Raw genomic sequence first — 23,932 nt, forward strand, 5'->3', positions numbered from 1 at the left:
AAGACATAGATGATGCTCGGCACTTTTGTTGTTGTTGTTGTTGTTGCCGCAACTTTTAAGGGGAAAAGCTATACGCTTATGAATTTCATAGATTGGCACATATAACGTACAGTTTGACCCCCCAAAATGTTGAGCAATATTATAACTTTATCTTTTATTTTATAAAACATTAACTGCGGTTTTAGCTATAATTTGGTGCAAAAATAACTAAAATTCAAAAAGTAATGGGAATATATATAATACACTTTATATAGTACTGGAAATACTCTCGTGTTTTCAATGAGTGGTGTGAGGGGTTGGTTTTTAGGTTGTAAATCTTTTTTGCTGCGGTAGTGAGAAAAAACAATAAAAAAAACTCTATCGATTTTTCCGCATTGTCTCTGCTGCTTTTAGCCGAAAAATCTAAAGCAGCAAGCAGTTGGAAAATCCGCAGAGAGACAGCAAAAAGGAAAAGGCGAGCGGGGAAAAAGGCGAAAAAAGAAAAGAAAAAAAGAAATGCGGGTGGGTTGACTGACTGCTTGTTGTTGTTTCTGTTGCTCCTGATGTTTTTGTTGCTGTTGGAAGCTGGGCGAGAGCCCAAAAGATATGCAAATGGAATGGGGGGAGGGGAGGGGAGTGGAGGGGAGCTAAGGGGTTGGTTGGGTGGCAAGGTGTGGTGTCTGCTTTGTGTGTTTGTTTGTGCAAATGGAAAGTGGAGAGATATAGACACAAAACTACAGAGAGTACATAGAGATATGCACTTACACACACATTAAGAGATACACGGCCGAAAATTCGCCGTTCGTTATAAAGGTGAGGTGAGAGGTGTACACACACACGGTGTGGCACATCATCAAGCGAAACTTATGTGGAGTGCCTGACACTTGGGTTAAGCGGTAAGCTTACCACCGCTCCCCAGTGCCACCCACCCTTTACTCTCCATTTTCCAGCACTTCCTCCCCCCCTTCCAGCCCCTGGAACCCGCTACTGTGAGCTTGCCGCGAGTTGTTCGCGCTCATTGGACAATCATTTAGCCAGTCGTTGCCTTCGTCGCTGTCACTACACCGTTAAAAAGCATGAAATAATTGTTCTTTTCTAAATAAAATTTAATAATATTATTATACCCTGCAGGGTATTTTTATTTTAGTCAGAAGCTAATAACGATGTGAAGGAATCATTTCCGACCCTATAAATCACATATATTATTGATCAGCACAAAAAGCCGAATCGATCTAGCCATCTCTGGCAGAAAAAAAAAATTTATAATTTTTTTTCAAAACTTTTACATTATTTTTAATTATTAAAAATTTAAATAATTTGGAAAAATTTTTACTTCTATAAAAATTTAAATTTAGTATGCAGATTTATTGACCTAATAAAAACTAGCATTAGAAAACTTTTCGAATCAAAATAAATGGTTTTTTGGCATAGTTATAAGCATTTGAAAATTAGATTTTTCGAAAATATTGGCATATTAAAATATCGATAAATAAGAAATGCGAATATTTTAAGCTTGGTTATGATCGATATCCAATTCTATCCTATAATTCAATTTCGTCTCCCAGAATTTAGTTTCCTTTTCAGTTTTTCTGAATCAATTTGAGTCATTTTAATCTCGGGCTGTGTGATAATTTCTCGCTGTGCCGCTCTCGTTGTTGTTGTTGTTGGACCCTCTGGCTGCTTTGACTTTGCCGTAATCAATTACATTTCGCTTTTGCAATTTCAGCTATTTATTTAGTTTCAGCTCTTGCCATTATTATTAGGCTAGCGTACATACAGACATACATAGATATATTTTTATGTATATCTGCAAGTTTGTGTGTGCGGCGAGACTTTACTTTTGTATATCTGGCAGATATCTATCAGTGAGCGAGTGTGTGTTTGTCGCATTTTTCTTTCGCCTTAGTTTTTATTACCCGCTGCTCGCTTCTTCTCATTTTCTCGCTTTTTTTGGCGTGGCTTTTACACAAACAAATCGGGCAAAGTAATTGCAAAAAGAAAAACAATAAACTAAAAGCAATAGTAATATGCATACATGTGTATGTAATAACGTGTGAATGTTTGTGGTACTGCTGTCCGTTTGTCCGTTTGTCCGTCTGTATGAGTTTGTGTTAGCAAAGCAAAGGCACAGACATCTGAAAAATTGTGAAATTATACTTTACTTATTGCCTCGCCTCTCTGCCTCTCTTTTCGGTGTTTGTGTCTATGTCTATGTCGCCGCCGTCTCTGTCTTTATGTCTGTCTCTGCGCACAACTGTACATTTGTTTTAAATAAGCGAAAAATCGATTAAAGGTGATAATAGACAAGCAAATTTCAGAGTGTCCCAAAACGACGAAAGACGCGAGCCACATTTTTGTGACCCGACGTTGCGACGACGACGAAGCACCACCACCAATATATGTAACACCAACAAAGCACCATCAAGAACCATTGGAACAAGCCAAACCGAATGGTGGATTAGCTCTTGGGCTGGGTCCACTTCTCCCTCTGTTTTCCCATGCTGCTCCACTCACTCCATTCCATCGCTTTATGAGCCATGAAAATCGCTTTCAAAAGTTCATCCAAGTCAGAGTTTTCTCACCATAACACAACGGAAGCGAACTTAATACAAGAAGTACATACCCTTCAAGGTATTACAAACACCTAGAATAAGTAACTATGCCTTGTTTAAGCCTCGAAGGCGTAATACTTAAGATTAACTCTGTAACTTCTTTGTAGGATAAATTTTATAGTGAAACTAATATCATACCATATTATCTAAATTAGCTGGTTTGGAAAGATAGTTAGGCTTGGATGTACATGATCAAAGATCAAAGATTCATCAGTATCCCTACCTTCTATACCTTCTTCTCTTGCCTACAAACTCACAACGACAAGTATGACCCTTGTCTAGGGTATTCACGTGTTTACAACCCTTTTTGTAAAAATGAGGTGCAAAACGTAACTTAGAGCAATCAAATATGTATACATATCAAAACCTGAATGAACATAATACATACATATGTATAACTGCCCAAAGCTTGTGATTAAACATTTGGCAATAACAACAATAATAATATACATACAAATACCCACAAATAAAAACAAAAAAGAGAAAAACGTTAAAAGAGGTTCATTCACCTTGTTTTAAGTTAGCTCACAACTTTTGACAGTTGTTTTGTGCTCTTGCTTCGCTTTTTAGGGCCGACTTTGTCTGCTCTTTATCTCAAACTTTTCAAATGTAACGAATATCTGACCCACAATAAGCTAACAAAAGTGTAGGGGAATTCGCAGGCTCTAAAGCGAGTCGAAATAGCTTAAAATAAATAAAAGAAGCTGTAGAATTAATTTTTATTTAGTGTTTGTGCTCAAATCGGTCTAGAAGGATCTATACCGATTTAAATTCAACATATTTAAAAACCAACTGTATACGATTTAAAATATTTTCTCTAAAAACATGAACTATATGCATTATGCTTGTATTTATACATTAATATATATTTCTAAAATTTGCGACCGTGTTTTATAAACATTTCTTTTTTTCAGTGTTGGGCTTAGACGTGTTGTCATTGTGTAGTCACTTTGGTGGTAACACACCGCACACATTTAGCGAATAGTATGATGCATGTATGTCTGTATGTACATATGAAACGAATAAATCTCTTGCCTTTAATAACAATCAAGTCAAGTGGCTGGGGTCCCTCGAGCTAACAGTAACTAAAAAGTACAGTTGGTTTTTGTAAGAAAAGTAGCAGCCGCATTCACAGAGCCAAGAGCCAAGTCCGTCACTCAGCTCGCGCGGTCCAAAAAGAGGCAAAAGGCAGCCCGAAAGGAGAGACAGCAGCGGCACAGAAGGAGGAGGAGGAGGATGAGGAGACTAGAGAGGAGTTGGAGGCAAGAGACGACAAGAAGCAGAGCAGAGACAGATGGGCGCAGCAGCAACACTCACACACAGACTCAGGCCGTACGGACGTACGTAAAAATGGTAATAAAATAGGCAAAGTAACAGCAGCGGCGACGGCAGCAGCAGCTGAAGAAAAAAAAAGAAGAAGCATGGACGCGGACAAAGGCTGAAAAGCCACACACAGTTTTTCGGAAAAGCCAAAGAGAGCCACCAAACCAAAATGAAACTCAACTCAACGCACTCACACACACACATTCTCTTAGAGAGAAGTTCGCTGGGCAAAAATTACAAACACGTCGCAAGCTTTTTGAATGTGTAACGGCACATTTATGGCATGTCCAATTGGCATTAGAGATGAGTGGAGTGCCGATAGAAGCGTCAGTCGCCAAGCGCATAAATTCCTTGGGATACCCTTTAACAACGACGCTAGGTAAAGAATTAAGACAAATTAACCTTAATTCTTAATGTTAAAAACTACAAGAATTCCATTGAACTCATTGGCACCCAACCCACAAATAAATCGTTGCACTTTAATGTAATGTAGTGTAATAAGAACATTCTTTAGGTACACCGAATCAATATCGAATAGAAACAATTATTGTATCTAAAGCATTATCATTTAAAAATGTCATAGAAACTATTACTTTAAGTAAAAGAAGATGTAAGATGATAATCATATAAAAAATTCAAATTTCAATAAATATTACCTCACTGGCACAATAATAACTACCAAAGGGATAATCCGCACTTGATCAGTGGCGGCGATGATTCCATCTCTAATGCGTGGACGACGCACAATGGGGCACGCGATGACGATGCAAAAAGCAAAGAGCAAAGTAGAAATGTCTAGTGTTGCCACAAGAACTGACGCCGTGTTTCCCGCTAGAATTACCAAAATTATACCCACACACTCACACGCAGGCAGATACGAGTCCTGACCCGATTATCGAGTTAAACTGTTGTATAAAATTTGCACCTGGACCTAAACCGGATCGAATGGCTGGATATAGAGGTGCCCATTGTCAACCCAGCAACATTAAAGCCGGATGAGAGAAAAAGAGCGGGAGAACTATAGCGAGGGAGAGCGGCTCTCGCTGAGCGCCGTGCCGGTTCAAAACGAGAGAGCGGCAAAAACACACGACAAAACGAACCGAGTGAGAGAGAGAAAGAAAAAAAAACAGCCCAACAAGTGAAACGAGCGTATAAAAGCAAAAATGTTGAACCGACAAACACACACAGAAAAAAAATTATAAAAAACAAAAACAACGAAGAGTCGAGAGCAAAGCATAGCGTGCGCTAAAGAGCAGGCCAAAGTAAAATTACAAAAGCACAGCGACTATATCACGTGCTGCGACAGACAAGGGCGAAGGGGACGAATGGGGGGGACATGTGCCGGCCTTTAGCGGCAGCGCTGCTAGCGGCGCAGTCACCATGTTAGGCGGACGGAGCAGAAGCCAAGGAAGACAGAACAGAGGGAAATACGACGGAGAGACAGACAAAAAGCGACAGAGCGACTGTTTCGTATAGAAAGAGAGTGGGCAACAGAGACGGCGATGAGCCAATCAAAACAAAAAATGCGAATGAATTTAAAAAAGGCAACAAAAAAAAAAAAAAAAGATGTAAAAATATTTAAAAAAAAAATTACGGTTTAAAATATATAAGAAAACGCACAGCACAGTAAACGAAAATAAAACAGATTAACAAATGCAATTTTAACAGAAATGTTGAAATCTAAGTTTTAGAGTTTTTTTGAAAAGAGTAAACAAAAAAGGTTAAAAGGTTACTTATATTAGATAGCGCTTTTGGCTGAGAAGTGTGTTTTAGATGCATGTATTTTCGTTCCAGGTTGGATAGTGTTTGTGATGTTAGTTGTAGTTGTTGGTTGGGTGGTCGCCCATCAAAAGTGAAAGATTGAGAGTTTCGCAGCGGCGAACGGATACGGGAAAAATCGCGAAACAAAGCAAAGCAAAGTAAAGCGAAATGAAATGAAGAAAAGAGGAAAGGCGAATGGCGGCGACACCAACAACATTACGGCGACAAGTACGAGACACGTATTATGCATGGCATGTAGTAAAAGCCGACGAGTGCTTGTATACATGTAGGTGTATGTGTGCTTAGGCTTGTGTATTGGAGATTCGCATGATTCGTGCAAATTCGCCGCATAGTTGTTGCTGCTATTTTATTCGCATTCGCATATCGTAGTGCGCGCCTTTGGCTTTTGCCTTTTATTTGTCTGTATCTGAGTTTGTTTGCCTGCCTGCCTGCCTGCCTATGTGTGTGTAAGTGTAAGCGAGCGAGCTCCTGTGTTTGTGTGTGAGAGTTGGGGTCGTCGTCGTTCATATGTTTGCCTTGCTTGCTGTTGTTGTTCTTGTCCCGTGTTGTTTGGTCGGTTTTGATTCGGTTTTTTGGGATGGATGATACGTATTACGGTCGCGTCGCTGCTGGTCTCTGGTCAGAGTTCCCTCTGCTCCATCGTTCGGTTCTCGTTCGCAATCGCCCGTCATCAGCTTCTCTCCACTTCTTTCTCCACCACTCTCTCCCAGCAGTTGTCGCTCTTTTCGTTTTAACTACAGTGGTTTGCGTGTACTTGATGTTTCGGCACAAATAATCTCAAACTTGTTGAAAATTGTTTATTATTTGTTTGAAAAACAATAATACAAATAAATTGGAGTACTAAAACAATTTTATATTTTTAAATATGACTCTTAATTTGGTTCAATTAAAACAGAAGACAAAATTCGTTTGTTTTCATAAAGTTCTTATCATTATCGAATGGGCATACATATTTATTGTAGGTTTAATTCCACTGTAACTTGCTTAAGTTTAGTATCTGCTGTTGTTGTTACTGCCGTTCTCATTTGCACGTCATACGTACGGTTTTTTCTTTCCCTTTTATTACTTAAATTTTTTCGCCGCACTCCAACAATAACGACAACAAGAACAAAAAAAACTGTAAGCAATGAGTGGAGCTGCCCACTCGCCTTAACTTTAGCTTTATTCGCATATTAACGAGTGGGGGAGGAAAGGAGATGGCGAGAGCTTGGAGTTTACTGCCCAGAGGAAGAAGAGAAGGAGGGAGAAAACGAACAGGCAGGCGTGTGACGTTTTTTCGCTGCTTCTTCCACCAAAAAGAGTTGATTGAAATTATTTCGTTTGGCGTTTGCGTGTGCTTGTGTTTGTGAGGCTTTTCGCTCAATTCGTTTGTCCGTCAGTGTGCGTGTCTCGTCTCTGTCTCGCTGTACGTGTGTGTTTGTGTACGTGTGTATCTGCTTTCGGTTAAAGATACATAATTATTTCTAAAAAGCATTTTCTGCCTTTCAATTGTTGTAAATCGCTCGGATTTTCACATTTCTCTTTTAAATTTAATGCTTACTAAAATCGAATTGCAATTTTATTACTCACCATGTTTCTTTGTTATTATCGTAGTTTCTGCTTTCGGCTAATCCATATTTGAATTTATCTTGGTTAATGCTCGCCGGTTCTCACAATTTACAATTAAATTTGTACTAGTTTTTACCGTTTTCGGGTTTCTGTTTTTTGTTACCGATTTGTTTTTGTGTTTTATTTTTCTTTTCGGTCACGCAATCATTTCGACGGACGCAAGTTATCGATAGTTAGGCGAAGCGCGATTCGCAGGAGAATGACAGATGATGGCGAGAATGACAAACAAACGGCAACAACAATGCTAATTCAAGTGTAGATACACACATGCGAAATAATAATTGTAGCACAATTGCCACAGCTAGCAACTGAGAAGAAGACAAGACGAAGAAACAGCTCTGGAGAGAAGAGGAAGCAAATGGCCAAAGAAAAAGAACTACAAAAGAGCAACGATTGCAATTGCAATTGGCGAGGCTGTTGCTTCTTCTTCTTGGCCAACGCCGCCGCCTCTCTCTCACACTCACACTAATGTACCATAATTACAATTAAACATGATATACGCGCACGTAGTTTATTTTTTTTGCAGCCGAAAAGAAACAAAGAAATCGATAGATATTGCTGGAAGTCAGTGGAAATCTCTGCTGCTGCTTCTTCTTCTTTGTAATTGCAGGAGTGAAGCAAGAAAAAAAGGCAGCAGATGAACAGAAAAGCAGAAGAAAAAAAATTGTTACAGCCGCCGAGTGGCTAAAGAAGAAGCAGAGACGCACAACAGACGACGCGACGCGACATCGAGAGCAACGACAAGCGCATGAATTTTACGCTCTCCCATCAATTGTGTGTTGAGAGCGAGCGCAAAGAGTAGCGGAAGAGAGGTAGTGGGAGAGTGTCGCCCGGCTAGAAAAACGTGTGTCCATGCAATGCCGCTCTGCCAGTGTGCATGAGTGCGAGTGAGGCAGCGTGCGACTAGAGTGGAGATGGAGTGGGGCAGAGGAAGGCAGACAGATGAGTTGACACAGCGGGGCTGAGGCAAAGCAAAAGCAATCAAAGAGGGATACCGTTGCATATGTTGTGCACTGTATCTATGTGAGTGTCGATATCGATATATCGATGGAGCACACGGGGGGCACTGAGAAGACACCACCACAGTGGAGCTTGGCCAAGTGGCACCAATTATACGAAATGGCAGCAACGAAATATTAAGCTGCACTTTACAAACCGAAAATGAATTTACACACATTTACATACAAATATTAATCTACCAAAAAACATCTTAAAAGTCACAACAAAAATAATATTTCAATTGAGAGTAGCTTCAAGTTAAATTACAAATAAAATTATATTAATGCAAGGAATAACAACAGTATCCTTTAAATTAAACTGCGGTAAGTTCAAGGCCCAAAAGTTTCACTGCTGTTAAAAAAAAGAGGTTTAACTTTAAAGAGTGGCCCCATTTAAGTGTACAAAAGAGGTCAGCATTTAACTTTAAGAGCCACCGCAAGCTTTAATTCGATTTACTTCAAATTAAAATAAACTGCATTACCATTCGGGCTTTCCGATTTTTCACTTGCGAGACCAAGTCGAACTTAAACACTTCTATAAAATCTTCCGTTTAACAGTTACTAGCAATTAAATTAACTCCTGGCGTGAAATTTAGTACACTTCGGACCTGAGAACAAATTTAATTGCATTCAATTTTAGCACACAAATTACACTTCGATTTCTCTCGTTCCCGTTCCGTTGCAACAATAACAAAATATGAATAGAGGCAGCGAGAGGCAAACGCAAAGAAGCAGATCGGCAACAACGACGCCGGCAGAGTAACTGTAGCCATTGGCCATTACGGCAAATGGACAAATGCGGGGGTGTGAATGGAGGCGGAGGAGGAGTATGAGGACGCAACGGGGGGCAACGCAGATTGTCTCCTCTGCACAGGTGCAAAATGTGCGACGCCGCTGCTGCTGCGGTTGCATCTCCCGAATAATGTTGGCAACACTGCAGCAGCGGGGCACCAATACATACACAAAATTTATGCGAAGCGCGATACGCGAAAAAAAAAAATGAAGTAAAGTGAAACACAAACGAACAATTTGTTGGTTTTGCGATTTACGGGGAGTTTAAAAAGAAAATGGCGAGCAGAAGCAGAAGAAAAGAAATCAACTGCGAAACGTACAGAAAAAAAGAGCTGGCAATAATCAGCGCGATGATTACAATCAAACAAACATCATAATGAGCATCGCTCACACACACACACTTGTACGCACTCTCTCATATACTCGCCGATGAGGTCCATTTTTAATTACATATATTAGACCGAACGCTCCACACTTTTGCATTTGATTTTCGATGTTCTTCGCCAATTTCGCCATTAATTATTCACATACACACACACGGACACATGCACGCCACGGGAGAAATGCACTTGGCAGTTGGCGGAAGGGAAAAACAATTGAAAATTGGACATTGGCTGCTGCTTGCTTTTGCAGCATTTCTTCGTCGCCTCGCGAAATACATATTTCTTTTGCTTTGCCGTTTTTCTCGTCTCGTCTCGTCGCTTGTCTTCGGCGCTCTCTCTTCTCTCGCTCTCTCTCTCTCTCCTTTGCTCTCTTCTTCTTTGCACATTTTTTCTTTTCAAGTGTCTCGGCTCCGGGGCCGTTTATGAAAAGCCATTTTTGGCTTAAAATACGCTCAATTTTGATATGCTTTCTTCTCGCTTCAGTTGCCGGCAACCTAGCAAGCGTTTTTTCGCAACTTTTTGCAATTGATTTGCACTTTTTATTACCGTTTAACGCAAAATTCTAGACCAGCACTTTTTTCAACGACAATTTTTTTCCAACACCTCCATTTTGTTTTGTTGTTGTGCAGTGTGCCCGCCAGTTTCCCCGTTAATTATCACAAATTCGGCCGGAAAAAACAGGGATTTTCTCTTCACCTGCATTTGGTCACACTACAATTAAAAAGAACGTATACAACTACGTAAGCCTTCAAAAAGTAGCCATTTACGTAGTAAATAATAAGGTAATTGTTTTTAACCCAGCGAACAACAATGTATTTATTTTTAAAGTAATCTGCAAGTGTCAACTAAACAAACACCGTGGAAATCTCTGCCAAGCACCATCGACTCTACATTACGTTATTTCCTATTTATGACAAAGCAGTGCAATCCAGACATAAACCACGGTGGAGAAAGTGGCTAAATAAAGCCTTGAATGTCCCAATGACATGTCCCAAAACTATCGATAAAGTTTCTTGAAAAGAAACACTTAATTTAAAAGCAAAAATTGTTCTTTTCATTTTCTCTTTAACTACGCGATTTTCAGTCTTTTATTTGCCGGCTTATTTTCTGATTCCTCGTTATTATCTCCATTACCTTCATCATCCTCTTCATCCAACTCTTCCTCCTTCAGACACCCTTCCATTTCGTCGTCCAGCGAATCACTTTGGTCATCTTCCGAGCTATCCGAGAAGACAATGGGTCCGCCGCCTTTCACGAACATGATGGTCTTGCCCAAACGTCGCGACTCAGCCCTCAGGAAGAGCTGTCGGCAGTGCCGGTCCACAGCTTTCTTGCCTTGATCCTCCGACAGGCCGAATATGAAGGCGCTAAGACAAGACACGTAACGAAAGTAAATTAATCCACACAGTGACCCTAGTGACTGTTTCGTTCACTCACAGATTGGCCACATCGTAGGGTCCCCGCAACTGGAACTGGTGCGCTGCTCCACTGCTGAAGATGATGTTTCGGGACTTTCCCTTGATGCCATAATTGTGGGCAACCTTGATCATGTCCTTCCTGTTGTTCGAATCGGCAATAGCAGGCCCGTACTTGATCTCGAAGAACATGCCACGGCGCACTGCCACCTGGTAGGCCTTCCGATTGACCATTAGCCGTGATCCGGCCGCAGGATCGAAGGTAACCAGATCACCGTTGAAGGTGGTGCAACAGTGCTGGATGCATAGATTAGTTGAGGATTTGCACGAAAAGAGTGCGTAACGGACTTACGGTTAAGGCTGCATCGGTCTTGGGCTGGCCAGCAATCAGATTGAACTTGCGCAGATTCAGGGAGACACTCTGCAAAGAGTCAAACAGCAATAAGTAGGAAAAAACTATGGAAGTCATGAGAGCTAGGAGTTAGAGAGCCCGACTTACCATCGCGTGCGACACATTGACATCCACGTAGAGAATGGTAATTCTCTGCAGTATCCGCAGCTTGTCTCCGAACTCCTTGCGCAGATGCTCGACCTTGTGCGGCTCGGGGAACATCTCGGAGCCCCTCTTGCCGGCCTCCTTGCGGCTGTGATCGAAACTCTGGTCGATGGCTATGGTCTTGTAGCCCACTGCAAAGATTTCCATCGAATTAGCGATTAATACTTGCTTGGCGGCACCGCCAGCTACCCACACTCCACCAGCTCGCTGAGCAGGGCTCGCATCACTTTGTCATCCTTGTTAAACGGTATGCAAAAGTCGTAAAACGGCTTTGTTTGCTCCATTTCCAGTTTGTTTTGATTTTATTCCGAGCAGCCAGCGTGCAACTGGTGTTAAGAGTGACCAGAGCTGCAGAGTGGAGAAATGCTGTCCGGGCGCTATTATATTTAAGAGATCCGGTAACTTCTTCAATAAGTTGGCAGCGCCATCGTGCAGGTCACACTGTAGCCTGCTAGCCTGGTCACACAATTCAAAACAATTTAAATTACCCGCACAATTCAAATTTACAAACTGAAACCGATACTTTGATACCTTACTTTCCTACTTAAACTGCTATTTTAAACTGTTTTTTTCTGCTTATTTAATGGGAACACAAACAAGAGGCGTCAATGTGAAAGGTTAGGGTCAAAGTGGGTCCTGTGCGACGGCTGTGGGTGGTGCTGGCTGCGTGGAATGCTCCTCGAACTGCTTGGCCTTGGCTCGCCGGGACTTTATCAGTATTCCGTGGCCGGGACAGTCGCAATTGGTGCTGTAGCATCGGTCCTTGCAGCAGACGCGGCACAACTGGAACTCGCACTTGGATCCCTGGGGATTGGCGCATTCCGTGCAATATTCCAGGCGTCGCTCGTGGCGCAGTTGGATCTGGGTCTCCGTTTTGTTGGGTCTGCGCTGGCGTCTACGCAGCTTCTTCATCCGCTTGCGGGATATCTCGTTGCCATCCTTGTCGAAGAACTGCCGCTTGGTCCGATTGGGGTCCTCGGCGGCGCGCTCCTTTTCGGCAATCTTCTGGCGATGGGATTCGGGTGAGGCACGGATATAGGGCTGGCACAGCCACGGCTCCAAGCGCAGACGCTGCGTAAGGTTTGTACATAAGATTTGTTTTAGTTGTTTTAAGATTATATGATTTTAAACAGGCGTGGGCATAAGACAGTGGAAAGAGCTAGGCAGTTATGAGCCAGATCTAGGATCTTGATAACAATCTATCTAATAACTACGGTAACCTGCCTCTACACCCAACCCAATTAGTAGGGATAACTGGCTTACATCTTCGTCGGATCCCGCGCTGATGTTGACATCCATAGCTTCGGGCTCGTAGGGTATTTCCCCTCTTTGATAGGGCTCGTACTTCGCTTTCACCGCTTCCACCACAGTTTGGAATTGCTTCAGCTGATTGGCAGTGGCCAGGGTCTCCCGCAGCTCCGAGTTCTGACTGATGTTCATACTGGAAGAGAAGAGAAGAGAGGCTTTAAACAAGTCACATTGTCTGGATTTCGATAACCTTACAGGTGGTGGAAGAGCTTAAAGAGATGTCCCCGAATATAGGAGCTGGGGCAGGGATAGAGTTCCACCAGCTCCAAGTATTCCTTCGCCATCTGCCAGACTGGCGGGGCGATTCCCTGGAAAATGGCCGGATTGTGCAGATTCCCCTCGGCGCTCATTACGCCGTCGACGCCCGTTGCCTCCAGGCAGCGGTGCACGTCCTCCAGGTTCAGGATGTTGCCGTTGGCAAACATGGGGATCTTGATGTGCTGCCGCACGTCCCTTATGTAACTCCAGTCCGCCACACCAGTCAGTGGTCCCTTCTGCTCCCTTGTACGACCGTGGACCGTGAGGAGCTGACAGCCGGCCGCCTCCAGCATCTTGGCATAGCGGATCGTCTTGTCGCGGTCCTCGAAGATGCGGATCTTGCAGGTCACGGGTATGGAGAGCTTGGCGTGCAATGTTTTTACTGAAAACCAAAAATGACGCAGTTAATAGATGAAGTATATATGAATTCCCTGCCGCGTTTCCACTCACCAATCTCCGTCAGCAGCTCCCACTCGTCCTGCAGAAAGGAACCGTAGTGACCTCTCTTGGCAATGGCCTGGGGACAACCCAGATTAATGTCCACCGCATCGCAGTGATCCTGTGCCGCCAGCGCCGCCTCCAGGATCTGCTCGGCATCGTTGCCACAGAACTGAATGATCAAAGGCCTGTCGGCGGCACATGTCTGCAGGGCATCCTTTCGGTACTTGGGATCCGTGGCGAACAGGTTGGCATGGAACATGGGCGAGTAGCAGAGCTGGGCTCCGTATCGGCGGCACAGCATCCGCCAGGCCAGCTCACTCTGGTCCACCATGGGTGCCACCACATAGCGCGGTGATCCCAGCGTCGAGCGGTAGAAGTCGTAGCCTTTCAACTTGCAGGACAGCCGCTCCGTTGCCTCGCCATGGTCCGCGTCCTTGTTGACCATTTCAATGGAATTGTAACCTTTAGAAACAATTACAAATGCAAATATGATTAGTTATATATTAATTAGTATTAAAATCCTAGATGAATTTGAATTTTTTACTGTGAACCCTTTGGGTTCTCTCTCTCTCTTGGAGCGGAATCGGAAGGAGTAAATGTGAAACCGACTCCCTTTCAGAGTTTTTAAACCTCTCACCCTACTCATCCTGCAAAAGAGCTGCTAGACTTTGACAAATGTCCGCAATGCAGTCAAATATTGAGGTTCATTTTTTGTGACCAGAGAGACCCCCACGCATTTCCACAGCGCGGCTAATTAGCGACACATTAGCAGGCCACCAAAAGTAGGTGCGGCCGAGCGACCACGCCGAGTAAAGAGCCACGCACAGCTGGGCAAAGCGGCCTGAAAGCGGCTCAAAAGCCAAACAAATTCACATTGAGCACACACACACACAGCACAGCACGGGGGAAATACAAGAAATTAATGAACAAGGTATAAAGGTGCCTGGGAAAACAGGGGGGTTTTATTTAGAAGCTATTATCAACCAAACTCTGGAGTTTAACCTATTAACCAGGAAGAATTTAACAATAATTAGTACAAAAAGAAGAGCTAATAAAATGGGCCTAACTTTTTTCCAATTAACAAGAATCTCATTTATTAAAGGATTTGTTTGACAGGTTTCTCCATGGTTTCTCCTTTTTTAATTTCTATGATTAGCTTATTTATACTGTTTGCAGTAATTTCAGTCTGAAGCATGAAATAAAGAGAAGGAGTCGTTTCCGACCCTATAAATCATATATATTCTTGATCAGCATGAACAGCCGAATCGATCTAGACGTGTCCGAAGGAAAAAAAAAATTGACTTTTTTTTCATTATTTTATCGTTAAAAATTGTTCTTGTCAAAATGTCGAAATTTGAGAAAAATTTAAATTAATAAAAACAAAAAACTCAGTATGTAGATTTGTTAACCTCATAAAAACTAGCACAGAACAGCTTTCCTAATTGAAATCAAATAATTTTTGGCTAAGTTATACATTTTTTAAAATTCAATTTGTTGGAAATATTGTCATATAAATATATCGATAAATATCAACTCAAAGAATGGTATTATAAACTCAATCAGAAGCATGAAACAAAGTGAAGGAGTCACTTCCGACCCTATAAACCATATACCTATATTCTTGATCAGCATCAAGAGGCGAATCGTCAAAAATTTTAAATTGTTTAAATATCTATTTGAGTATGCAGATTTATTAAACTATTAAAACCTAGCACAGGACTGACTTCCGTATCGAAATTAATGCATTTTTGGCTTAGATTTTTTTTAAGCTATGGTCTGAAGGAAAAATGGTCATATAGGTCTTTTTTGAACTAAATGAAATCGGAAATCATTTCTGAATAATTTTTTAGGGAATTTCGCTGTCAATCTGCACTTAAAGCCTGAAATCAAGTAGACCTTCCGAGCTAAATGCAACTGCCAGGTACTGCAATTTGGCTTCAATTAATTTTCTCTGTTATCTTCCCAAGCAAACGGCTTTTCCATTTCACTTTTCCTCGGCGTTTTCCTTTTTCACTTTCGATTTTGGGGCTTGGCCCAGTCACAGAAGCGTGAAAATCGCGCTCTGAGTCAATGCACAGAGCCGGCAACAATTGCTGCAATTAGGAGAAGAGAAAAGCGCCGATGCAGCGGCCATACCCGTGGCCCAAACAACATGTAACAATGGCGCACTAATTGAGTTATTCAAGTTGTGCACGCACTTCAAAATAACTTACAACTTGCAGTTTAAAACTTGAAACTAAAGGCCCACTTGGGCGCAGCTTAACCAAACGATGTATTCATCGAGCGGATTGCAACAGAGACTTAAATGGGTAACAGATGGTACAGAGCGTTTCGGTAATATAAGGCCATTTAATTGAATTTATAATAGATTTGCTAGAGATAATAATATTTTAAAGCAGTTAATATGTGGGCAGAAATTCTGTAAAATGGTATTTATTTAATAAAGGAAACCTTGTTCAAAACATTTACAAGGAACGCGAAGAACTAGCTTGTTAAATATTTCTTAAGTAAGGAATATGTAAAAGTTTATAGTATGTTTTCAAAATACGCAAAGTTTTTCCTAATTTTCCATTAACATTATCCTTTATTTTTAAAATTTTATTGATGAAACGCACCTGCTTAGGTGAGTTATTCGGCAAGACTCTTCCCAAAAACCAGGTAAGTCCTACTAGGTAGCTTGCACAAAAACTTGCATAACTTGGCTCGATTGGAAATTTACTTTGGCAATACACACACACACAGAGACAGGGACACAGAATAAACAAAGAAAAAGTTTTTGCATTGAAAGTTTACTGACCGGAAATGGCATGCAATTTTATCAATGGCAAAGGCAGATTTCCTTCTCTACTTTTCGGCTCTTCCCTTACTCTTTTTAGTTTATTTCGACTTTTTCCTTGAGTCTGCCACCCTGTTGCCCTGTTGCTCCTTTCTCCCGCTGTCTGCCGAGTAATTAAAGTTCTTAAATGGGCAAAAAGGAAACTTTTTCCGCCCTCGGAACGAACTATAAATTGCATAAGAGTGGGAATAAAGTGCAGGACCGGAAAACGGGAAAAAGAGGCGTGGCTGCACCGCCGCCAGCTGTTGGCTTTGTCATAATTATGCCCAAATTACAGCCAAGTTGCCAAAATGAGACGTCCGCTGCAGGAGCAGGGCCAGGAGCAGAAGCAGGAGCAAGGAGCTCCCCAAAGGGGATCCCGGGCTCTGGCATTGCATTTTGCAATTAAGAACTTTTCCCCGAACAAAACCCAACTGCAACATGAACAAGAGTCCTTTAATGTCGACAGATTCTGGGTGAATTACATACATTTTCCTTTTCCTTAATTTTATGCCAAGCAAAGTTTCGGGGGCCATGGGCCGTAAATTACTTCGCTAAATAGCAGATATATTTTTAAAAGTCTTCCGGAAAAAGAAAACATTTCATTGCATAATGAAGTCCGATGTGATACTTTATATGTAGTATTTTAAAATATTTATTTAATCTTGTATTGTATGTTCTTGCCCAAAAAACTCCTAGGAATTTCTGAGAAATTATAAAACTTAAATTTGGTTTAAGACCCTTTTGAGATGAACTCCCAGCTGAAGTAAATTATTTAATTCGAATTTTAAGCCCCTTTTGAGATGAACTCCCAGCTGAAGTAAATTATTTAATTCGAATTTGAAAACACAAAGAACCGGTCAGCCGCAAATGGATGGCCACAAACCGCTGTGAAGAATGTGGCCCTGCAGTTGGCCCGGAAACTAGCCAAACTAGGGGGTCCATCACGAGGACCACAGACAATTGCAGCTGTTGCTGCTGCTGATTTAATTGCAAAGCTTTCGATTTCTGTGGCGCCACGAACGATACTCGCAATTAATAATTTCCGCACCAATTAAGACGGCCCACGACCACAACCACCACCACGACCAAGATCAAGAGCAGTGGCCAATCTCGGTGAGATTCCAGAATTGAGGAGGAGCACTCGACCATGGAAGTCATTAACCGTTGGCCACACCCACAAAAATAAGGCTTGGAAATTGCTTTGACCCTCGAGGCTTACTTCCCCATTCCTCCCTCAGGTTTTTTCCATCGTTGGGTTTTCCCATTTTTATTCTGTTGCCAAATTAAGTGTTAATTTTCCAAATATTAAATATAATTGAAGAATTCTGAAAAGAAGTCTGACTGGAAGCGATGGAGAATTAAATCGAAATAAAAATAAACCTAAATAGGTTCAGGCAAAGTTCATAAGATAAGAAAGGATAATCTCTGACAAGACAAGGATATGTCAAAAATTCAAACAGGGAAACTGCTTAATTTTCAAAGTACTTCCCGCGAAGCACTTACAAATCGAATTCCCTGATCCCTGGACCGCGAAATATTTGCCTTTGGAGGGAAAACGGGCAGAATTTCCCAGTTCCTGATTCCTCCCGGCATCCGGGACTCACCAATCGAACCTCTGAAGGCCACACGGCAGACGATGATGAAGGAAGCTCAATAAAAAATTGGTAAAGCGAAAAAATGTGAATTAACTTGCTTGCCATTCAACGAGGCGTTAAATCCTTTCAACCAACATGGGAATGGTGCAAGGACGAGGGCCTGGATTTGGGGAAGACCAAGAGAAACGGCAAGAGAGGGAGAGAGAGATAGAGCAGATTCTGCTGACTCGGCTCTTTCTTCTAACGTTTTTTTCTCATTTTTTCTTTGTGGCTATATTTTTGCGTGGCTTCCTCTTAAAAAAAATAAAAGAAACTCCTACCAGGACCAGTGCTCCGCGTCACCTCGTGTCCTGACCGCAAAAAGTATCTGCCACTTACGTACACTAGGAGAAAAAAGTAGGGCAAGAAATCATATACAGAATTTTAGAGTTGTTGAACTCAGTTCCGTATAAAAGAGATAGCTCTAAGCTTTATTTAATAAACTCAAGTTGTTTTTCTCTCAGTGCTTTCTCTGCAGTCCTCGGCTGCTCCATCTCCTTATGTCTCGCTGCTTTATTGCTCGGCCTGCTTTACATTTGTTTCGCTGTCGAAATTGCGGCGCGACAAGAAGAGAGAGAGAGAGTGAAGCATGGAGCAAGGACCAAGGAGACAGGAGACAAACACACTCGAAATAACGATGCCAGCTCCAAAATATGACCTCATTCCCACACACACCCATGAGGCTTTCCATGAGTTTTCCTCGCATTACACGCACACAGTGGAAAGTTTGCAAAGGAAACGCCAAAAAAAAAGAACAACAGAAAACTCAACAGAAAAGTTTGTATACTCTTATTGAGGATACTTGGAGGAGGCTCGTTAAGCTGCAGATAAACAGCACTAGGATACCAGATTTCAGTAATATTTATATATATTCTGTTTTATATAAATTATATTGCATAATGTATTAATGATCAAATTTAAATTTTCAAGAGCGTGTCGAAGTTAGCTCCCGTTCTTGCAATAATATAATATTGTAATGGCAGTGAATTGCTTTCTTTTTAACTCGCTCTCTTTCTCTTTCTCTTCCGGTATGTCCATCTCTCTCTGTGCATCTCTTCAGATATTGCTTTCGCTTGTCTCTAGAGATAAACCTGTCTCTCTCACTCTCGCTCTCGCTCTCACTTTCTCTGTTCTCTTTGCTCGGGGACTATAAATACAGGCCCAGCAGCAGCTCTGGCCTCAGTCTGTTCCCGGCCTCCCCACTGTTTACATCGGAAGTGATAGTGATTGTGATACCAAAAATATAACCTGACGTGGCAATACATCCGGATAACCAGGAAGACGCTCACTTCGATCTTGTGTCCTCTACTGTGGTAAGTCATAACCATGACAATTATATCATATATGTATATGTATATAGAGCGTCTATTTAAGAGGGATCAGGCCTAGGTCTAGAAAAAGGTTTCGCTGAATAGCTTCATTTAATTTTAAATTCCCTTATTGTCTTGATCACCATTACCTAATTTTAATTTAAAGTGACACAGCAAATTGTAACAAAGATATCTACAAACCTATATTCAAAGTTAATAGCCCAACTTAGTTATAAATTATTATAAATTATATTGATTTCATAAACTTACGATCGTTTAAAAACTGACCCAATTTTTGGTACATTATTATTCCCCTGCAGGTAATATAATTTCACCCAGAAGCATAAAATAAAGTGAAGGATTCATTTCCGACCCTATAAATCATATATATTCTTGATCAGCATGAAAAGCTGAATCGATCTAGCCATGCCTGAAGGAAAAAAAATTTGAAAATTTTTTTTCATAATTTTATCGTTAAAAATTGTTTTTGTCAAAATGTAAAAACTTGAGAAAAATTTAAATTAATAAAAACAATAAATCCAATATGCAGATTTGTTTATCCTATAAAAACTATCACAGAACAGCTTTGCGAATCGAAATTAAATAATTTTTAGCTTAGTTATCCATCTTTTAAAATTCAATTTGTTGGCAAAAATTGTCATATAAATATATAGATAAATATCAACTCAAAGAGTGGTATTATAATTTCAGTCAGAACCTTATAACATAGTGAAGGAGTCATTTCTGACCCTATAAATCATATATATTCTTGATCAGCATGAACAGCCGAATCGATCTAGCCATGTCCGAAGAAAACAAAATTTTGACAATTTTTTTTCATAATTCTATCGTTAAAAATTGTCTGTCAAAATGTGAAAATTTGACAAAAATTCATTTTAATAAAGTGTTAAAACTTAGTGTGCAGATTTGTTAACCCTATAAAATGTTAACCCTAAATAAGGGACTTAAATATCTCTAGATCGTCAGCTGTCAGTTTATATCCATGAAAAGCGCAAACTAGAAAGCAAGGTAAACCCCTTTAGGTACAATTTATGTATTCAATTTATAGTAGAATAGGTAGAGTATAAAATAAATCGAATACGTGGCGGTAGTTCCGCCTGGTGATTTCACATTTTCCTCTTAGTCAGCAAGCGCAATGAAATTTCAAGTGGTCAAGGATGGAAAATGGGCGAAAACGCCAATCGGGACAGGGGGGGAGGGGAATCCCCGCTAGTTGTGGTCTATTAAAGCGCAGGCTTGGCCAATGCCCATACTCCGGAGTCCGGACTGGCGTCACCCCGTTCTTCACATGCAACTGGGGTTCCACAGCTCCCCATGGCGTGATGGCAATCAAATTGAAAATAAAAACTCTCTTTGCGTGCAGCCACAAAACACATTACAAACAACAACAGCAGCAGCAACAAAATTTCAAAAAGCTGAAAAACACACCCAAGGCATTTAGCAACAGCTACAAAAACGATGTATGAAACGAAAACTGGACCCCGAAATGTCAGTTTTATTGTCCACCTTAAATTTCATGGCAGCTCTGTGTGCGATTAACCTATTCGAGTGACCTCGAGTGCCTTTGAATAGCCACTGAAAAATGATTAAAGTTCTTGACAAGAGAAAGTACTATATTTGGAGGGTAAAATTACTCTTTCAATGGAGTAATTGGAATTTGCAAATGGTGAATTAAAAGCCACCGTTGGGATACATATGCATCACCTACAAAACATCATCTCAAAGAGTAATAAAGAATTTTATAACTTTAAATGCTTTCTCTTTTGTCTAAAGTGTAATGAAATGAAATACATATATCTAGTATATGTATATATATATATATTTATAGATATATCTTACTTACTTTTGCCTATTTAGAAAAGTTTAAGCAAAGGTCAAAATAGTTGAAATAGGTTAATAGGCTGGTCTTTAAAGCTCTGTTACATTTCATTATTTAATCAAATGCAGAACTCCTGCTCCTGCTGCCTTACTCCTCCTGGGTCCTGTCACCTCCATTTTGGGGCGTCGCCCAACTACGTCTGCCATTTCTTATGCAAGCGGGTCAAAGTCAGGGCACTTGGCCCAGCTGGCGGTCTCGCCCTCCATTCCAGTGCTCTTCAGAGGCACTGGAAAAAAGTCAAATTCAATTACAAAAACCCTTTAAAAGATACCCAAAACTATGCACAAATTGTAACACTAAGGGTACTTTCACTGGGGTCTTGAACCATTTCAAAACTCTAGTTACTTGATTAGAGATTAAAAACTAAGCGAATTAAAAGGAAATCCTACAATACTCTGAAGATGTAGCAACTAAAAATCAAATCCACGGCGTTACTTAATGCTATAATTATTTTTCTTAATAACATTTTCTTCCAGTGCGTCTCTTAATTCGTTGTCCTGTATGTACAATCCATTTGCTGACGTAATAAACCATAATAAAGAGGACGAAGCGCGTAACAGACCCGCATTGTGCCCATTTCAAGGACATCAAGCGACAGAGAGAGAGAGGAATATGGAGAAAAAGGATGGCTTGGAATAGGCCGAGATGTGGCGACAATTCGGCGTCTTCAGCAGGGCGTTTTTCCTGCCAGAAAAAAGAAAATTCCATCGAAATGGGCCAAGTTATGAATGCAGCTAGCAGCTTGCTCTCGCTCTCTCCTGTGATGAGCTCTTTTGTTTCCTGCCTGCACTTAAATTATGAAAAGAAGGTCGGTCGTTTACCTTCCCAAAAATGTAATCCATCTTTAACCTGTAACCTTTTCAAATTGGTTTATTAATTAGTTGGGCTGGCGCCTACGATCCAGATTGGAGGGCGGAGCGCGTTCTTTAATGATGTTTCCACACTTTTGATGAAATTTTATTACACACAGCTCATTAGGACTAATGATGCTTGTTGGCTGTCAGACTTGATTCCGATCCTGAGCACACACACAAAAAAACAAAATAACTAACAATGCAACAGAAAGTTTGTTCTTAAGTTCATTAAATAATTCATTCTCATTTTAACTTTTATAAATCCTTAAACTATATAACTTTGAGCTATGATTCCTTTCTCTTTACGAGTTTATTGATTAATCTAGCCTTTATTTTTCCCTGTGTGTGCAGGGCAAAGGCTGCCAACTTGAGACGAGACCTGAGCCCGGACCTGAGATTATGGCGGATGAGGAAGATGGGGAAGGAGTCTGCGGGGTGGACGGACAGGAAAGCCAACTGCAGCAGGGACGATAATGAAGGGGCTGCCGGTTGGCCTTGTATAATATACACATATATATTTACTATATGTAGTATAGGGAGCATCTATGGATGGGGCCCAGCGTCGACTGTCTGCCTCTGCACTTAATTATATTTGCAGGGCCCAGACGATGACGATGTCGAAGCCAAATGGCCAAATTGAACGTGAATTTCACTGATTCAGTGGCAGTGAGTTGGCCACTAAAAAGGGTAAAAAAAAGAGTGTTTTCATTGGGAAATTGAGTATTTTCCACCCCTTGATGGGTGTTGCTTTCCCAAATAGACCCCTAGGCTTATATATTTATATGAAATTCACTTAAAACAGTCAACCTTAACAGGTTATTATTATTCTGTCGATAAGTTTTGACTATTTATATATTTAACAAGCAAGAAAGCCAACTCCGAGAGGTCGAAGTGTGTATACCCTTGCAGTTACCCAAAGGATCATAGGATCGAATGTGAATTCGATCATAACTAACCCAAAAATTAATTAATTTCAATTCGGAAAGTTGTTCTGTGCTAGTTTTTATTAGTTTAACAAATCTGCATACTCAATTTTTTAATTTTACAAAATTGAATTTTTGTCAAAATTTGGGATTTTAAACTATAAAATTTAATGATAAAATTTTGGAAAAAAAATTATAAAAATTTTTTTCTACCAAATATGGCTAGATCGATTCGGCTGTTCATTCTGATCAAGAATATATATGATTTATAGGGTCGGAAATGACTCCTTCACTGTGTTTTAAGCTTCTGACTAAAATTATAATACCCTGCAAAGGGTATAAAAAGCTATAATTATAAAGATACTTTTAATTTAAACAGGCCACGTCAGCAAGGTAATAATAAAAAATTTGATTTTATTAATTATTACCAGTAGTTTGAGAACAAGGTCTGGTCGAAATTAAAAAAGGCAAACTAGTTATGAAGAGGTGAGTTAAAATAAAAATAAATGTTACACAAACGAAGCGGATGGCCTTTACATTTTCCTAACTCTGGATAAGTAGTAAAAGTTGAACTTAAAGCAAACCAATGAAATAAAATCCTTTGGTGATGTTAAGGTCCTTATACCGCTGGCTAAAATAAATGTTGCCTACTTAACGGTCGCTGCTCAATTAGTTGTCTTATTTGCAATGAATGAGAGTTGCCTGGATTTTCCTTTTTTCTTTTGCTACAGGGATGCATACAGCAGTGGTTAAATTATTAATACAATAGTATTGGAATTGATATACTTATGTTGGTTTAATCTGACTAATTGGGTCTAGAACTCGGAAAAGAGAGTTAAAGTCTTTATTTATAAGCAGTGTAATTGAATTAGAGAATAATCTCTTTATCAGGATATCTAAGAAATCATAATCATAATCATAAGGTTGCCAAAAAACGGATTTAAAGGATTTTTAAATATAATTCTTTGGGCTGAAATCGCACTACAGAATCTATATATTTAATTTTGATATATTAAATTTCTTGAAGTAATTTCTAGA

General features: G+C 40.5%; 3 protein-coding genes and 1 long non-coding RNA gene across 29 annotated transcripts in view; 1 reads left to right on the forward strand and 3 right to left on the reverse strand.

Moving 5' to 3' along the window:
• kis (chromodomain helicase DNA binding protein kismet) overlaps window positions 1–10,147 on the reverse strand; it is a 46,870-nt gene extending 36,723 nt beyond the window's left edge. For 20 of the 22 annotated variants that reach the window (XM_086830458.1, XM_086830457.1, XM_086830449.1 and 17 more), the window contains exon 1: window positions 10,024–10,147. The gene's annotated coding sequence lies outside the window, so the exon portion shown is untranslated. Of the gene's footprint in view, window positions 1–7,265 lie in introns of all 22 variants that reach the window. The other 2 variants (XM_086830447.1, XM_086830444.1) reach the window with 2 other exon arrangements.
• Window positions 10,148–10,287: 140 nt separating this feature from the next.
• Window positions 10,288–11,056, forward strand: LOC147643972 (uncharacterized). Its single transcript, XR_015271122.1, has 3 exons — window positions 10,288–10,421; window positions 10,649–10,858; window positions 10,917–11,056. It is a non-coding gene; the product is annotated as an uncharacterized LOC147643972 (long non-coding RNA).
• On the reverse strand, window positions 10,529–11,960 carry Rpp30 (ribonuclease P protein subunit Rpp30). Of its 2 annotated transcripts, none has more exons than XM_020945202.2 (5): window positions 11,642–11,960; window positions 11,392–11,579; window positions 11,245–11,313; window positions 10,915–11,189; window positions 10,529–10,844 (listed from the first exon to the last, which is right to left on the reverse strand). In XM_020945202.2, the coding sequence occupies exons 1-5, from the start codon at window positions 11,730–11,732 to the stop codon at window positions 10,547–10,549; spliced, it is 921 nt and encodes a 306-aa protein (XP_020800861.2). In that variant the 5' UTR covers window positions 11,733–11,960; the 3' UTR covers window positions 10,529–10,546. The 2 variants fall into 2 exon arrangements, with proteins under 2 accessions (XP_020800861.2, XP_086686594.1); XM_086830468.1 differs by having other exon boundaries at window positions 11,638–11,855.
• A 43-nt stretch (window positions 11,961–12,003) lies between these two features.
• Dus1 (Dihydrouridine synthase 1) overlaps window positions 12,004–23,932 on the reverse strand; it is a 28,947-nt gene continuing 17,018 nt past the window's right edge. The window contains exons 1-5 of one of the 4 annotated variants that reach the window (XM_020945110.2): window positions 14,523–14,649; window positions 13,465–13,917; window positions 12,952–13,396; window positions 12,712–12,889; window positions 12,004–12,519 (exon numbers count right to left, since the gene is read on the reverse strand). In XM_020945110.2, coding sequence (XP_020800769.2) covers window positions 12,073–12,519; window positions 12,712–12,889; window positions 12,952–13,396; window positions 13,465–13,900 — 1,506 coding nt within the window. In that variant the 5' untranslated portion in view covers window positions 13,901–13,917; window positions 14,523–14,649 and the 3' untranslated portion in view covers window positions 12,004–12,072. The other 3 variants (XM_086830467.1, XM_086830466.1, XM_020945109.2) reach the window with 3 other exon arrangements.

The sequence above is a fragment of the Drosophila serrata genome, unplaced genomic scaffold (assembly GCF_035046125.1).
Source record: "Drosophila serrata isolate PLE 108 unplaced genomic scaffold, ASM3504612v1 contig_240, whole genome shotgun sequence".
Lineage (NCBI taxonomy): Eukaryota > Metazoa > Arthropoda > Insecta > Diptera > Drosophilidae > Drosophila > Drosophila serrata.